At 49.4% G+C, this 15,588-nt stretch overlaps 1 protein-coding gene across 1 annotated transcript in view; it reads left to right on the forward strand.

The window, feature by feature from the left end:
* The first annotated feature begins 14,391 nt into the window (after nucleotides 1-14,391).
* Nucleotides 14,392-15,588, forward strand: part of Bcr (BCR activator of RhoGEF and GTPase) — a 53,138-nt gene continuing 51,941 nt past the window's right edge. The window contains exons 1-3 of the mRNA XM_041647523.1: nucleotides 14,392-14,416; nucleotides 14,983-15,078; nucleotides 15,148-15,329. Of these exons, the coding sequence (XP_041503457.1) occupies nucleotides 14,392-14,416; nucleotides 14,983-15,078; nucleotides 15,148-15,329 (303 nt within the window). The remainder of the gene's footprint in view (nucleotides 14,417-14,982; nucleotides 15,079-15,147; nucleotides 15,330-15,588) is intronic.

A 15,588-nucleotide genomic window follows, 5' to 3' on the forward strand; every position in this document is an offset into this window, starting at 1 on the left:
CTTAAGAAAATTTAATTTTTAAAAAAGTGTATGTAAGCAATGCGGATCCCGTAGGAAACCATTGTCCCTTGGGACCCTTAGACTCTCTAAGCAGCGCCCTATGGGAGCTTCCTGTGGGCCACGCACGGGCTGTGGCTGTGGGCTCCCGCTTGGATGCTCATTTCTTGTGAAGACCTCGCGAGGCAGCTTGTGCAGACTTGGGGCTCTGGCTGCGTCTCCGTGTTCCATCCACTGGCCCCTTTCCTGGCGGGAGCAGCCTGTCTTGTTTGTCCTCCCGGTGGTGACAGGCTGTTCTTGTTTGGAAACAGAAAAGATACCACCACTGCCTTTTTTGCTTTATTGTTTTATTTCCCTCTTTTCCTAAAGCATAAAGCCAGTGCTGGTGCTGTGTTTGTACTACTAGGCTCTGCGTCCGTACACGGCAGGCATCCTCCTAGTCCTTAGAAGGCATGGTGACCTCACCTGCCTCAGGATGTATACCCTCTAGGGTAGTGGTTCTCAACCTGTGGGTCACGCATGACCCTTCCACAAGGGTGGCAGATCCTGCGTATCAGATATTTGCATTATGATTCATAACAGTAGCATCATTACCGTTACAGAGCAGCAACGAAAATAACTTTATGGTTTGGGGTCACCACATCACGAGGAACTGTATGAAAGGGTCGCAGCATCAGGAGGGTTGAGAGTCACTGCTTTAGGGGTTCTTAGGAAAGGAACAGGTCATCCAGAGGAACTGGACACTAGGTATGGGAGGCTTTCCTGATGGTCAGTAACCAAGAACATCACTTTGGGTTTTTGTAACTCATTCCCAGTGAGCTCAGCCTGTTCACCCTACAGACGTGCTGAGCCCTGGTATAAGGCCTCTAGAAGGGACCAACTGTGTCCACGTATGTAAACCCCTTTTCTCCCCTCCCCTGCAGTCCTCTTCTCTCTTCTCCTTCTCTGTCTCCTCTTCCCCATCTTCCCCTCTCCTTTCCTCCCTTCCCTCCTCCTCTTGGCTCCCTCCTTCGCTTCTCCCCTCCTCATCCTCCCCCCCTTCTCTTTTGCCTCATGTAACCTGAGCAGGTCTTGAACTTGTGTTGTTGAGGATGACTATAAACCCTGGGTTTATAGGTGTTCCCCATTACACATGGATCATGCAGTGCCAGAGATCAAGTCAGGGTCTCATACATGTAAACAAGCACAAGAGCTACATGGGGTTTCATACATGCTAGGAAGTACTGTGCCAGCTGAGGCACACACGGAGTTTCATGCATGCTAGGCAAACACTCTACCAACTGAGCTACACAGGGTTTCATACATGCTAGGAAGCACTCTGCAACTGAGCTACATTTCCTGTTCATCTTTTCTTCTGACATTTTTACAGAGATCCTAGCACTGCTGGACTCCTAGGAGACCACAGTTTATTTATTTCATTTATTTGTGCCTTACCAACTCAGAAGGCCTTTAAGTCTCCTGTATGTCAGGCACCCCACCCCTACCCTGGCCTCGTGGCCTACTGTGGGTTTGGCCAGCCTGATGTTTTCCCTGGCTAAGCCACAGATGGGCTCCCAGTGGTTCTATATATGTGTAGTTGTTTGCTTATTGGTTTAGATCTGAGCACCTAATTAGCAGTACAGTCTAAGTGGACTAGAAGTGTGCTCTACAAATGGTCCAGGGTTTTTAAATGGTCGTCAGCCTGTGGAGGGACCAGAATAGGCCCTTGTCTTCAGGAAATAAAAGTTGAAAGAAAATCCACAATCGAGAGTTGGGTATTGGAGTAGAGGGATCCTTGAAGGGTGAGAGAGAAAACTCTGGAGAATGTTCCCCTGGCCCAGGCTGCAGGAGCAAGAATCAGGTTAAGCCCTTCAAGGAAAAGAGTGGAGCGTTGTAAAGATTGGTAGGACTCATAGACCCCTCAGGTATGAGGTAGGTGTGATCCAGGCTCTAGAATGGCGCACCCAGGGGCCCAGGCTGGTCAAGCTGCAGTGTGCACTGGGAATCCATAGCCGCCTGTGTGAGGAAGGGTGGGACCAGGGTGGAGCTCAGGGCCCAGAGGGCCTTGGAGCCTAAGGCAGCCTGAAGGCTGGGGACAGCTGGGAGGAGGGTGTGTGCACACGGCCTGCCCCCTGTTCGACAGGGTCTACAGCTCCACCTGGATCTGCAGCAGTACTTTCTCCTGACTGCTCTTGATTGTGCAGCTAGGATGAGGGTGGAAACCAGCAGAAGGCAGGCTTCCATTTCATCTCCATCTCTAAGCCTGAAAGCATTTCTACCTGACCCCTAGGCAGAATCCTGACTCTAAAGCACCTGTAAGTGCCTCCCACGAAGAGAACACCCCTATGTTCAAGTCTGCATGGTCTCAGACACGGGGTGCAAAGGAGGTAAGAGATACTCAGAACAATACGTATACATCAGATTTTTCAGCTGTAAGTCTATTTAGGCTTTAATGAAAGTACTCTAAACTAGGTGACCTAAACCACCAATAGTAGTTTCTCCATTCAAGAGTCAGCCGTCTGAGATCAAGGCAGTGGCAGATACGGTTACTGGTCAGGATCCTTCTTTCTGTCCCGTTGACTGGTCTTCTCGCTGTGTCTTCCCATGGTAGAAGGGAGAGAAGTATTCTGGGGTCCCAGAAAAGTGCCATTCCCACTCACGAGAGTTCCACCCTTCTGTCCTGGCCACCTTCTTAAGTTCTCACCTCCAAATGTGAGGGATTAAGTTTCAACATGTGAATTTTGGTGAGGCACAAACATAGTCTGTAGCAAGCAACATCTCATACAGTGCCTCCTCCACAAAGCTGAGGGGTGTTGCCCATGAGAGCTGACAACTCCTGGGACTGGTGGGCATGGTGGCTTAGAGGCCTTTTGGGGCACTTCAGTTAAAGACTCCCCAGCTACCACCATGCACCCCAACAACCAGCCCAGTACACATGGAGAATGGCTTCTTTGTGTCGTTGAGCCCTGGGGTTCCATGTGACTCTGGCCCTCTCATAGTTCCCTCTTCGCCGGTGGTATGTCTTCATCCTGCAATACCAAGCCATTTTTGGTGGAGCTGTGGGAGCTAAGACACATTTGCATTGCCAGTGTGTTGCTGACTCATTGGGTAGAAGCCCTCTGATGGTCTCCTGTCAGCTGTCCAAAATAGCAGTCCACCCTGCTAAAAGAAATGGCCCACGCTCCACTGGTGACAGTTCCTTCACTCCAGTCACGAACAGAGCAAAATCCAGCAAAAGAGTGACAACACATGTCTGCACAGCCAAGGTGCAAAGCACTGAGTATCGGGGGACTCCACCTTAGCTGAGCTGAAAGCCCCTGGGTGCAAGCAGCTCTGGGTTTCTTCCTGAAGACAGAGGTGACTCGTGTCTGCCAGATGCTGGTGTGAAATCAGTAGGTCGCTACTACTGTCCTTTGCTGGGGGCTGGTGGTGCCCCCTCCAGAGGGAGGTCAGTGGGCTGGGATTAACTTGTGTGTAAGAAGTGTATACTTGTCTAGGAAGTGTTTTTGACTCATCCTAAATAAGCTGCCAACCTTACAAGGCCCCGAGAACAGGGGTGGCTGTTGAGATAAGAATGTTGGGCAAGGTGATCCAGTAGGACCAAGCGTTGCTCTAGTACTTGGAGATTTTCTGTGAGACACGCCAGATTTAGAGCCAGAAGGTACCTTCTGGGCACCCCTCCAGATGTCTCGGCTCCCAGTGGATCCCACAGTTCTGGAGGAAGGCCTCTTCCTGATACTATGCCAACTGATGTCGTGGAGACTGCGTAACAGAGAGAAGTGGTCCAGCCGCGCCTCCTTGGAGTTGTGTCAGACACTCACTTTCCCTGGAGAGCACTTGGGGGATGGAACATAGCCCAGCTGCCATCAGGACCTGCTCACCTGACTGGTCTGGCCAGTGCCCAGTGTGAGTCCTGAGTGGGTGTGTGAGCGTCTGACAGCTGCTCCAGTCAGGGACAGCTCAGGCCTGTGAATCTCTCCTCCCCGGGGGGGGGGGGGGGGGGGGGGGGGGGGGGGGGGAGCAGGCTGGGAGCTGGGCCTGGTTCCCCAGCCTGACTGGCCAAGGAATGACAGGTGGGTCTTGGAACAGATTGTCACACCCTTGATGACAACTGGGATTATCACCACGAGTGGTAATTCCAACATGACGGTTTTGAGTTTCAGGTCAAGAGCCAAGTTCTCTTCTTGCATCTGGACAAAGAAGTCCTTACTGACTGACTGGCTTTCAGGCTCATTTCTCGGCCGTATGCAGAGACTGCATGGAGATCTTTGGCCTACAGAGCCTGAAGCCCTGCAGAGTTCTGCTCCAGCCTGGTTCTTGCCTCAGAACAGAAATCTGGCATCTGAAAAAATGGAAAAGAGGACCTCCGTAGATAAGTGGCCAGTATATCCATGGGCATTTGAGTCTCGGCTGACCCTTTCTGGTAGGCAGGGACCACTATGCTTGGATGACTCTCTGGCCCACAAAAGCCTTAGACCCTATAAGTAGATTCTGCTATGATTTAGATATGTCCCCCAAAGATTTGAATGTTGGACATTTGGCGTCTAGTGTGTTAGTGGTAATGCTGATTAGAAATGGGACTTTTTAGAGGTGAGACCCAGTAGGAGTTGGTTAACATACTGGGCAAGTTACCTTTGGGTTAGTTCTCATGGGACCCTACATTAGATCCAACAGTGGGTTATTCTAGGAGGGGACACCAGTCCCTTCCCCTCTCTGGCAATCTCACAGTGGTGCTGTGTTACATCAATCAGACTTTTTATCCCCAGAATGAAATGCAGGAGAAAGCAAGCAAGGAAGGAAGGATTCGTTTGAGCTTACGGTTTCTGAGGTTTTAGTCTGTGGTCATCTGGTGCCGCCTTTGCTTCTAGGTCACTGTCAAGACGGAGGCATCATAGAGGAAGGACACAGCAGAGGAAAGCTATTTGTCTTTATCCCTGAAGCCAGGGGGAGTGGAAACCAGAGGAAGGGACCGAAGACAATGAATAGCTCCTAATAATAGTGACCTGTTCCTCCCGCTGGGCCTTAACTCCTGAAGCTTCTACCACCTTCCAAAAGCTGGGGACCAAGCTTGTAACACACAGGAGCCTATGGGGAGCATTTCCTAGGCGTACTGTAACAGATGCCACCCACTGTGATACGATACAGTTAGGGGAACCCTCAGCATAGCCATACCATGCCACCGTGAGCTAAATGATCTTTTTATAAGCGATTGTCCTCTAGTGTTTCATTATAGCAACAGAAAACAGACAATTGCTGAGAGTCCTGCCAGCATGCGGATCTTGCCGCATTTTATAAGTGGAGATGGTTTAAAACAGTAATAGCAGTGGCTTCACACACTAAAGAAGCCAAGCAAGGGCAGATCAGATGGTCTTCTGGAAGGGAGCCACACAGTGACGATAGCTATCACACCTTGGCTGGTATGAATAGCCAGTTTGCAGTAATTGCTCTAAGTGATGCTTCTAGGCGCTTCCTCCTTCTGGTAGGGGAGTAGTGGTTTACTTGTCACCCCCCCCCCAGGGCATTCGGGTAAGAGTGTCATTATCCTCATTTCATTGATGGGAATGTTGAGAGATGAAAAGAACCTCTGCCCCCCCACCCCCCACCTCTTCCCTGCAGTTCCAGTTTGTCGTCTTTCTTCTGTAGGGGATTTCTTGAAGAAGGCCCTCAAGGATGAGCAGTGGAGGCAGGGAACAAAAACGATGCTATTTCTCCCAACCAATATCTGTTTAAGCAGAAAACTGAGCGAGTTCCCAGGGGAAAATCCATTTACCCTGGGCTGGCAGACCCTGCCACTTTTTGATCTCTCCTTTGGCTTTTGACATCTGCCCACGTATCATGTACCGTAAATTCTGGTACAGATTCCAGAACATCCCTTGCACGGAGCTTACTGTGTTTCCAGTACCCTCTTTCCAGTTCAGCTCATGGATGCTGAAGTTGAGGATCCAGCCCAGATTATGATCAAACCTTCTGCTATTAACTATTAACTAGAAGACCACCTTAAGTCTCCACTTTGAGACCTAGCTGGGGCACTCGGGGCATGTCGCTTCCATGGCCAGCAGGTTATAATGAGGTCTGTTTCCATGGGCAGGTGGTAATTAAGAAATGGTTCTTTGGTGCTGGTGTCTGAGATCCACGATAGACTATGCATTGATCTACAAAGGGCTTCATAACAAAAAGTTACAAGCAGTGTGGCTCCAAGACTAGTTCTTGGTCTCATACTTTAGAAGACTACGTAGCTTTAGGATGGGACTGGTTGCCAGCAGAGCCAAAAACTATAGGATGAGAGAGCTGGAACTTGCAGCCCTACCCCCTGCCTCTGGGGAAGGACAAGATGCTGGAGATTGAATTGATGCCCGCAGTCAGTGCGCGAGTCAGTCGTGACTCCGTAAAGAAACTAAACAACGGGATTGAGAGAGCTTCCAAGTGGGCATTTGGAGAGGCAGAGAAGGTTGCCAGTACAGCACGGATATGTGTGCCCTGTTTACCTCTTCCATTTGGCTGTTGTCATTTGTGTCCTTTATGATAGGTTGGCAGTGGGGACCAGAGAGGCAGCCCTTGGCCTGATAGAAGTCTCCAGAGATTCCTGGCCGTGCTGCAGAAGAGAATTTAAAACAAACAAATGTGAATCAAGCTTGGGGTTTGTCATTAGAAGGTTTTAGTACAAAGGAACAGTGCACACCCTGCCGGGGCTGTGGGGTCCTCAGGAAATTCTCCTTTGGCTTTGAGTGTCTCAACAATAACCATCTGGGTGATTGGGGTGGGCGGAGTGATGTTGTTCAGAAGGCTTCCAGAAGCTTTCTCTTTTCAAATCGTGATTTCTGAAGTGCATGGGACAGGATTGTGGACTTACGAATTCTAAAAAGTAGGTCAAAAGGGTCCAAGGAATCCTTACTGTATGTAGGTCACAAGGAAGTTAAGATACGCTTTAATAGGGTTTGTTATTTTGTTTGTGAGGTTCTCATAAAATGACAGGTTTATAGCTAGGAAAAGAATAAGGTTAAGTACAAAGGTCACGTGTGCTTCGGCCTTAAGTGTGGTTCAATGATATTTTAACATTCTTATTTGAAATATCGCTATTCAAAAAGAAAAAAATAGGCAATATTCTTGGTAGGTTTTATTAGTTGTGACAAAATCGTTTTCGTCAGCTGTCTAGAGGCTTCTCTCGGCCCAGGGTCTCCTGTCTATAGTGAGCTCTCCAAAAATCTAGGCTATTCTAGAAAAATCATCATACTGGAAGAACAGTGTGGCAGAAACACACACGTATACCGCTTAGTAGCTGGTCATTCAGAAGTCCCAGATAGGGCTGCAGAGATAGTTCAGAGGTTAAGAGCACTAACTGGCTGTTCTTCCAGAGGTCCTAAGTTCAATTCCCAGCTACCACGTGGTGACTCACAACCATCTACAATGAGATCTGATGCCCTCTTGGGCATATATGCAGGCAGAACACTGTATATATAATAAATAAATCTTATTTTTAAAAAAAAAATCCTAGGTAGCCTCAACATTTGAGTGACGTGAATTCAGTGTGTCAGACTGAGCCCTTAGCCCGTGGAGTCCAGATAGTAACAAAACTGAAGTCACATTGGTGGTGTCCCAAGACTTGGACAGTTTCTTGATGTATAGGAATATACCTTATATTTCTCATGAGTGATCTTTGAGGACACGGGCACAACAGAGCGATACTATTGGGTAATCTACAGAGATGGCATCTGAGGCTCCTTAATTATGTCTGTCTGCCTCCAAATACGATTCTGTTCACCTTGCAGGACCAGAGTTAAGATATGGACCTACTTTTTATTTTAACATCAATAGGAACAGAACCCAGAGCTTTGCACATAAGGCAAGCGCTCCAGCACTAACGTTCTCAGCCCAAGGACGTGATTTTTTTAGGAGGGTTAGCCCTGAATCTTTCATGGCTTTCTGTTTGCCTTTGTGTTCAGGGCAGAGCCTGTCTGCCTCTCCTACACCTCCCTCAGATTTTATAGTCATTTCCTCAGCTTCCTCTGTTGGTGGCCTTGGCATGATCGTCCTGACGTACACATCCCATAGTTCCAAGGGGAGAGGGGTTATGTGTGGTGCCATGACATACCCAGCACAGGTGCTAAATGCAGCCCATCTCTTGGTGTGACAGATGCTGTGTTCATTTTTCTGGGATAAATAGTTGAGGCTCCAAGAAGGTTTTCTTAACCTTGTTGTCAAAAAATAAAAAGCAAGGTGGCTCAAGAAACAGTAATTAAATCAACCCTTCTCGTGGCAAAGGGCTGCTGCCTTTTCCTGGGGGGCGGGGGTCTGCCTTTGCTTAGGGCACCAGCCAGTTTCAGCCTAGGGCCTGGAGCATCAGATCACTTCTCTTGCCTCCAGTGTCTAGGAGTTTGAGACCCCTAAGTCCTCAGAAGCTGAAGGGTTTTTTTTTTGTGTGTGTGTGTGTGTGTGTGTGTGTGTTTTAAAAACTGTGTTCTGGATGCCAGTTATATAAGGGGAATGTCTTAGTTACTTTTCTATTGCTGTGAAGACACTACAGTCAAGGCAACTTATAGAAGAGTGTATGGGAGGCTTACAGTTCCAGAGGGTGCAACCTTGATCATCGTCAGAGGTAGCACGGTGGCCGGCACGCAGGGCGCTGGAGCCGTAGCTGAGAACTCCCCTCTCAATCCACAAGTGTCAGTCAGAGAGAGGGAGAAACTGGGGATGGTGTGGGCTTTTGAAACCTCAGAGCCCACCCCGCAGTGGCACACCCCCTTGAAGGCCACACCTTCTGATCTTTCCCAGATACCAACCGAGGACCAACTATTCAAACATATGAGCCTATGGGGGCCTTTCTCACTCAAACCACCTTAGGGAGGGTACTTGCCCACATTGTGGGTACACTCAGCTGGGGGAAGATGTCCACCTTCCTGCAAAGTTGGCCCTTCGGTAGTTCAGAATCTTCAGCCACCTGGAACCCAGGCCCTGAGTAGACAGAGCAGTGCAGTGTATATGGGTCAGCCTCTAAGACAGTAGTTTTCAACCTGTGGGTCGTGACCCCCTTGCCAAACCTCTATCTCCAAAAATATTTATATTATGATTCATAACAGCAGCAAAATTACAGTCATGACGTAGCAACAAAAATGGTTTTGTGGTCGGGAGTTACCACATGAGGAACTGTATTAAAGGGTCACAACATTAGGAAGGCTGAGAACCACTGATCTAAAAACAAATCATTAGAAACATCTGCCCCCTCCTCTAGGACAAATAGGACCACCTGGAGAGCCAAGGCAACAGGCCATGAGCAGGGCACTCTCGGGTCCTTCCCGGCTGGCATTCTGCAACCCGCCTGGGTGCTAGTCATGGCTTAGCCAGCCTCAGGGCTTTCTGGGTGGCATACACTGATTCATGACCATGACCTCTCCCTGCCCAGGCAACCGGGGATTTCCATGCTTGGGAACTGGCCAAAAATGATGATGCCATTTTTGGGGATGCGGTGCAAGGGCCAAGAGACCCAGGATTGCGGTGCTCACGGTGGCCCTCTTCCTAAAGGCATTGCATTATAGCCAAGTGGGTGAGGGATGTTCCCTTTATCAAGAGTTTTGATGTACTTGTCTGTCAGAGCAGGAGGGACAGCTGCCAGCCTATCAGAGGAGGAGAAAGTAGAAAATCCACTGAAACCAGCAACTATCTCAGAAAGCTCAGTGGCCATTTGCTGCTCGGGGTTGCCTGGGGTTACGACACCAACTGGCTGGTTCTTTTGGCTATTTTGAATAGTTCTCTTGGCCTTCAGAAAACTGTTAGATTTGGTTTTTTGTTTTGTATTTTTTTAAGACAATGACTCATGTAGCTTAAGCTGTCTGCAAGCCTCCTGCTGTAAGCTCCCTAAGGAACCGCGGGCATGGAGTATGGTGCTGTGCACCCAATTTATTTTTAATTGAGGGAAAATTCATATAACATGAAAATCATTGTGTGCCCACACCTCCCTCCCCCCCCCGTGTGTGTGTGTGTGTGTGTGTGTGTGTGTGTGTGTGTGTTGAGTCAGACCTAAACCACTAGGTCTAACTTAGAATTAATTATTTTAAAATAAGCAGTTGGGTGTTATCCATTCAGTTTTAACTAGCAATCTAAGAGTTTCTATTGCTGCGATGAAACACCATGACTAAAAGCAAGTTGTTGAGAAAGGGGTTTATTTGGCTTACACTTCCACATCGCTGTTCATCACTGAAGGAAGTCACCACGGGAACTCAAGCAGGGCAGGAACCTGGAAGCAGAAGCTGATGCAGAGGCCATGGAGGGGTCACTTACTGACTTTCTCCGTGGCTTGCTCAGCCCGTTTTCTTACAGAACCCAGGACCACTAACCCAAGGACAGCACCACCCAGGCCTTCCCACATCAATCACTAAGAAAATGCCCAGCAGCCAGATCTTATGGAGGCATTTTCTCAGTCCCTCCTTTCAGATGACTCTAGCTTGGGTCCGGTTGACATAGAATCCACAGTTTGGTTCCACAGTTCCCCATCCCCTAATTCCCAAGCCTCACAATCACAAAGCAGTGACTGCCCTACTTCCTGTAACTTTCCACGTACCTGCTGGACCGTGTGAATGGTACCGTGATGTGTGACCCTTTCTGTCTGTCAGTGTCTCTGACCACGGAACATAGCATCCTCGAGGGTCATCCATCTTGTAGCTGACGTCGGAACATCTTTCCTTTAAAGCTCATAGACTTTGTAGAAAATGAGTATTTGGATTGATTCCACTCTTTGACCAGGGCGTAACTTCACTCTTGGGTTTTGCCAGCAGTGGGGCTCTACCCAGGCTGTGCGCGTGCCAGGCAAGCTTCCCGCCGCTGCCACTTGCGGCTCCTTGACTGTTGTGAACAGCGCTTTCTGTGAACATCACGACACAAGTGTTTGTTTAAACATCAGCATAAACAACTTTCCAGTCTCCTTGGTCACGTAGGTAATAGAATTGCTGGATTGTGTGGTTATCAGCCCAGGATTTTAGGAATACCGTCTCTTTGGAGTGTGCTTGGAAAGTGACAATAATAGACACTCGAGGTCAAGCCTAGGGCCTCAGGATGCTAAACTGTATCTCTAGATCCGCCCCCCTTTACCCTTCATTTTGAGATAGAGTCTCAAACTATGTTGCCCAGACTGGCCTTGAAGTCACCTCATAGTTCAGGCGTGCCTTGAGCCTATAATCATCCTGCATTAGCTTCTTCAGTGATGGGATAACAAGCCTATTTCAACAGGCTCTGTGTGTGTTTGTGTGTGTGTGTGTGTGTGTGTGTGTGTGTACACGTACGTACCAAGCGCCTTGCTTACACTCAGCAGACTTTCTTTCCCTGCTCATGAAGTTCAATTCTGTGCTGCTTTGGCATCTATATTTAGCATAAGTGGGCTTCCTCCCCTTACAAGCAGGTCTCAGTCACTCTTCCAGTTGTGCAATTGTTTCACAATTTCCCGCCTTCCACCTCCTTCCAGTTCCTGCAACATCTGCCTTATAACCGCCTCCCAGTGACCACTTCCCTAGGTGATACTAGATCAGGTGGATAGACCAACTAAATTTGCCATCCTAACCCCACATGTCACACAGATGGCGAAGCTAGGCCTTAGTGACACCCCAATAGTGCCAGTGTGCTTTAAACCTACCAATTAAAACCCCATTAGAAAAATGTTTGGATACCACCCTGGACCAATAAGGCTGATGCATTGATATGTCCTCCTGCTCCTCCTTCCTAGTTTCTCTCTCCATACTCCCTGACCTCTCTGCGTGTGGACCCCAGGCACGCTGTATGCACCCTCAGGACCTGCTGGCTGTTGCGTCATCAGTGATGGAACTCCCTGCATCTTACAGGGTTTTAAATTACAATAGTCATAGGTGGACTTGAATGTAGTCAGGCTCCAAAACTCTGTCAGAAAAATGGTGATCTGGAAATCCATGCCCACCGAGGTGTCTGCATACATCCACAGAATGTGCGAAAGATTGCAACACCATGAAGAGGCGTGGGCAGTGCCTGGCAAAGGGTAACAAGTAGGTGTTTTCCACCCTGCTTCTTGTAAGACCTGAGGCTTCCCGGTTGTTAGGAAATTTAGTTCCGGGTAGTGCCCTGGCTACTATATAAGGTACGGCTCCAAGCTGAAGGAAGACCCCTGTTGGTGACTGACCTCATGGTCCTTGTGTATGGTTATCTTCCCGAGCTGTAGTCAACTTGGGATTCATAGGGTTCTGGGAGAAGGCTGTAGCCTGTAGCTTGTGATCACAGGTCCAAAACTGGCTCTAACTGTGGTAAGACTTGAACCTGCCTGCCCTGCAGATTTCTAAGCCTATAGTGGAGAGGTCTGCCTGCCCAAGGATGTGAATAGCTGTCTGTAGAAACAGCCAACACCAGCAATGTGCAACTTCAGTTTGCCTTCAACCCTGGAGAGAGTGCAGAGTTGGGAGGAGGGTAGGAGCTGGGGAAACCTTCCTATCATGGCTGGATGTCCGATCTGCTCTCACGTCTGTAAATATGGGGGTGTCGCTCTGCCGCTGCTGAGCTGCCGCCCCAGCCCCAGTTCTCCCCAGAGCCCCCACACTCTTCCTCTTGAATCCAGTATGTTACAATGAATGGGTTACCTGGCCCTCTCGGTCTGTTTTCGTGGTCTGGGTAGGCAGGGCTAAGAACATGGCCATGTTCCTCCTGAGTTCAAATGCCCAGCTCCTCGGAGGGTGGGATGCAGCTTACTTCCTGGGTCACCCGCGACTCAGGTAGCAGGAGGAGCGACTTGAGGAGTATTGATTATCATCTGAAAAGATGCCTTAGGAAAAGAGCAAGACGGTCACAAGATTCTTAGGAATGTTTAGCTGACACTGGGCCCTTGTCTGTGCTGTCTCTGGTGAGGGGTCCAATTCCACTGAAAACTGCAAGCTGGGGCCTGGGTGTGTACTTGAGTTGCTAGAGTGTTAGGCAGCCTTGGGTGTGCTCCCTAGCACCACAGAAATCTAGTAGAGGGTTGCACGCCTGGAATCTCAGTACTCACAGATGGAGACAGGAAGTCCAGAAGTTCAAGGTCACCCTCGGCTTCACAGTGAGTTGTTGGAGGACACAGGCCAGCTTGAGACACGTGAGGCCCTGTTTCAGCAAACTGGAAGGAAGGACTCTCGAGCTAAGAGTGGTTCAAAGAGGAGCTACAGGTGGCCAACAAGCTTTGTCAGCCAGCCTTGAGGTGTGTATGGGTGGGGGTGGGAAGTGCCTTTGTAGGACTGTGTTATTTTCTGTAAGTGGAACTTCACTAGCCCCGGGGCTCTCGCAGAATGGACCCCTCTGTCCTTGTGCTGCGATTGGATTGGAATAAAGGGGGTCTGGGCTGTGGGTTGAGTTCCTCGGGTCAGGACCACCAGGCCTTGCTGGTAATCACTGTTCACAGTTGCCCGTTCTTGTCGCTGGACTGGCCTGCTATCCTATGGTCTCAGGCTAGACCTTACTGTGAACATGGCAACCATGGATAGCTGATATCACAGCATCCTGTGTCTCTAAACGGTGTACCCCACTGCCTGTCAGCATCACCCAGGAGCTTTGAAATGCAGCCAGGCCCAGCACCCTGATTCCCACCCCTAACCTTCACTTAAGTTTTGTGATAAGATCACTTTTGTATCTCTGACTGCCCTGGAACTCCTGTGTAGACCAGGCTAGCCTCAGACCTACAGAGATCCACTTTCCTCTGCCTCCCAGTGTTGGAGTTAAAGGTGCGTGCAACCATACCGGGCTTAACATCCTCATTCTTATAGAGGCTTCCCAGAGGACTAGCAGGTAACTAGCTTGGCTGTCTGGTCTGGTATCTGGCACTGTGCTGGTTCCCATGCTAACCTACCACATGCCCCAACCGTCCGCATGAAGTTGTTTTGCAAAGGGTAGGCCACATTTTGCCTCTGTGTGTATGTTCACTGGAAGGTCTTGGCAAAAGGTTACTACTATAAATAGTAGCATGGGGCAGGGTGGGGCCAGGGGCAGTCCAGGATCATGGTTGAGCTTTTTCTGGGTTTGCCAACAATTAGTACAGAGGACTGTGGTCTTTTTGCCCATTGCATCCCCATAGGTAGGCATATAGGGACCATACAAGGGTATCCTTGCATTTGGGGTTCTTCTATCCAGGTCCCCTCCCCATATGATGAGCCCCTGTGTGTCTTCTCATCGCCTTCAACAGAACACTTCTATGACCTAATTTCCTCCACACCCAGAAACCCTTAAGTTTCCTGGGGATGCCACCTGGGTATAGTGCAGCGTTAGCTCCGGTTTGGCATCATCTTCCTGGAGATGGTACAGGGTCCCACAGGTTAAGGGCTCAGCCCTATAATACCAGCTCCCCCTCACTCTACCACCTCCAAGCCCCGGGATTCTCTTCGACCATATAAATGAGGAAAGGGAGGAGGAGCAGCTCACAACCCATCTTTCATAACTCTGTCGTCGATGCAGGGATGGCTGGTGGCAGAAGGTAGGGAAACAGTTTCCTAACTAGACTTTCAGTTTCTGATTAAAAATAAAACAGAAGAGGAACCACTCAGAACGAGTGAGAGGAAAGAGAGGCATGAGGCGAGTTATATGGTGGGGTGGCCTAGAGTGTTTTCCTGGGACTCAGTGGCCAAGACATTTTCCCAACCCTGCCTTTTAGGTTTCTCTAGAAGTTTCATTCTATAGGCTTGACGGATTATGCCACTGGCCTCAAATGATCGGCTCAGGCTTCAGCCCCCTTCCTTTCCCTAGAGGGCCGGGGTCATGACTGAAAGTTGCAACTCTCTAACCGTAATCTCGGTCCTCCCTTCCACTCTCCCCAACAAACCAACCCCCATCCTGAGCTACCCAATCATCTCACAAACATGAAATATAGTTGTCATTTTGGAGCGCCTAATGGTCTTAGGAGCCATGTCCTAGAAAAGTGTGTGTGTGCTTACCAAGATCAGATGTTACCTGTTTATCCACTATACCACCCATTTCCCAAGGACAGTCTTGGCTACTCTTGTATTTTCTGGATACCCCTTCTCACCCTGTGTCTTTGGCTAGTAGTAGGTCTTGAGACTGGTGGCCTTGTACCTAAAACCCCCGAGAGATGCCAATTTGCGGCGGAGATAGTGTCAGCTCGGGTCCTTGCGTGGACAGGTGAGCCGTAGATGCCCCTGAAATGGCCCTTTGGCTCTCGTTTACACGGTCGCTTCTCTGTACACACAGATTCCTCGTTTGGCACACCACCTGGGTACGGCTGTGCCGCAGACCAGGCCGAGGAGCAGCGCCGGCACCAGGATGGGCTGCCCTACATCGATGATTCGCCTTCCTCCTCTCCACACCTCAGCAGCAAAGGCAGAGGCAGCCGCGACGCTCTGGCCTCAGGAGCCCTGGAGCCCAGCAAAGCGGTGAGTCCGGGAGGTCCACCTGCCGCCGAGAGTGTGGGGTAAATGTGAAATCCACGTGGGGCACTGAGCTCCGCTCTGGACAAGGTCATAGCTTCTATGGACAGGCCTTCTGAAAGGCAGTTCCTAGTTCAGAGACATGTCACAAAGAGGTGATGGCACCATTAGACAAACCACAGAAAACTGTTTTCTTGACATATGTCAAGTAGAGGGTGACAGCCCTCTGCATACATTCTTCAGGGAGGTCATGGATTGCTTTGTA

The sequence above is a fragment of the Microtus oregoni genome, unplaced genomic scaffold (genome assembly GCF_018167655.1).
Source record: "Microtus oregoni isolate MIOR12 unplaced genomic scaffold, Mior012 000183F_ref0000375, whole genome shotgun sequence".
In the NCBI taxonomy this organism is placed as follows: Eukaryota; Metazoa; Chordata; class Mammalia; order Rodentia; family Cricetidae; genus Microtus; species Microtus oregoni.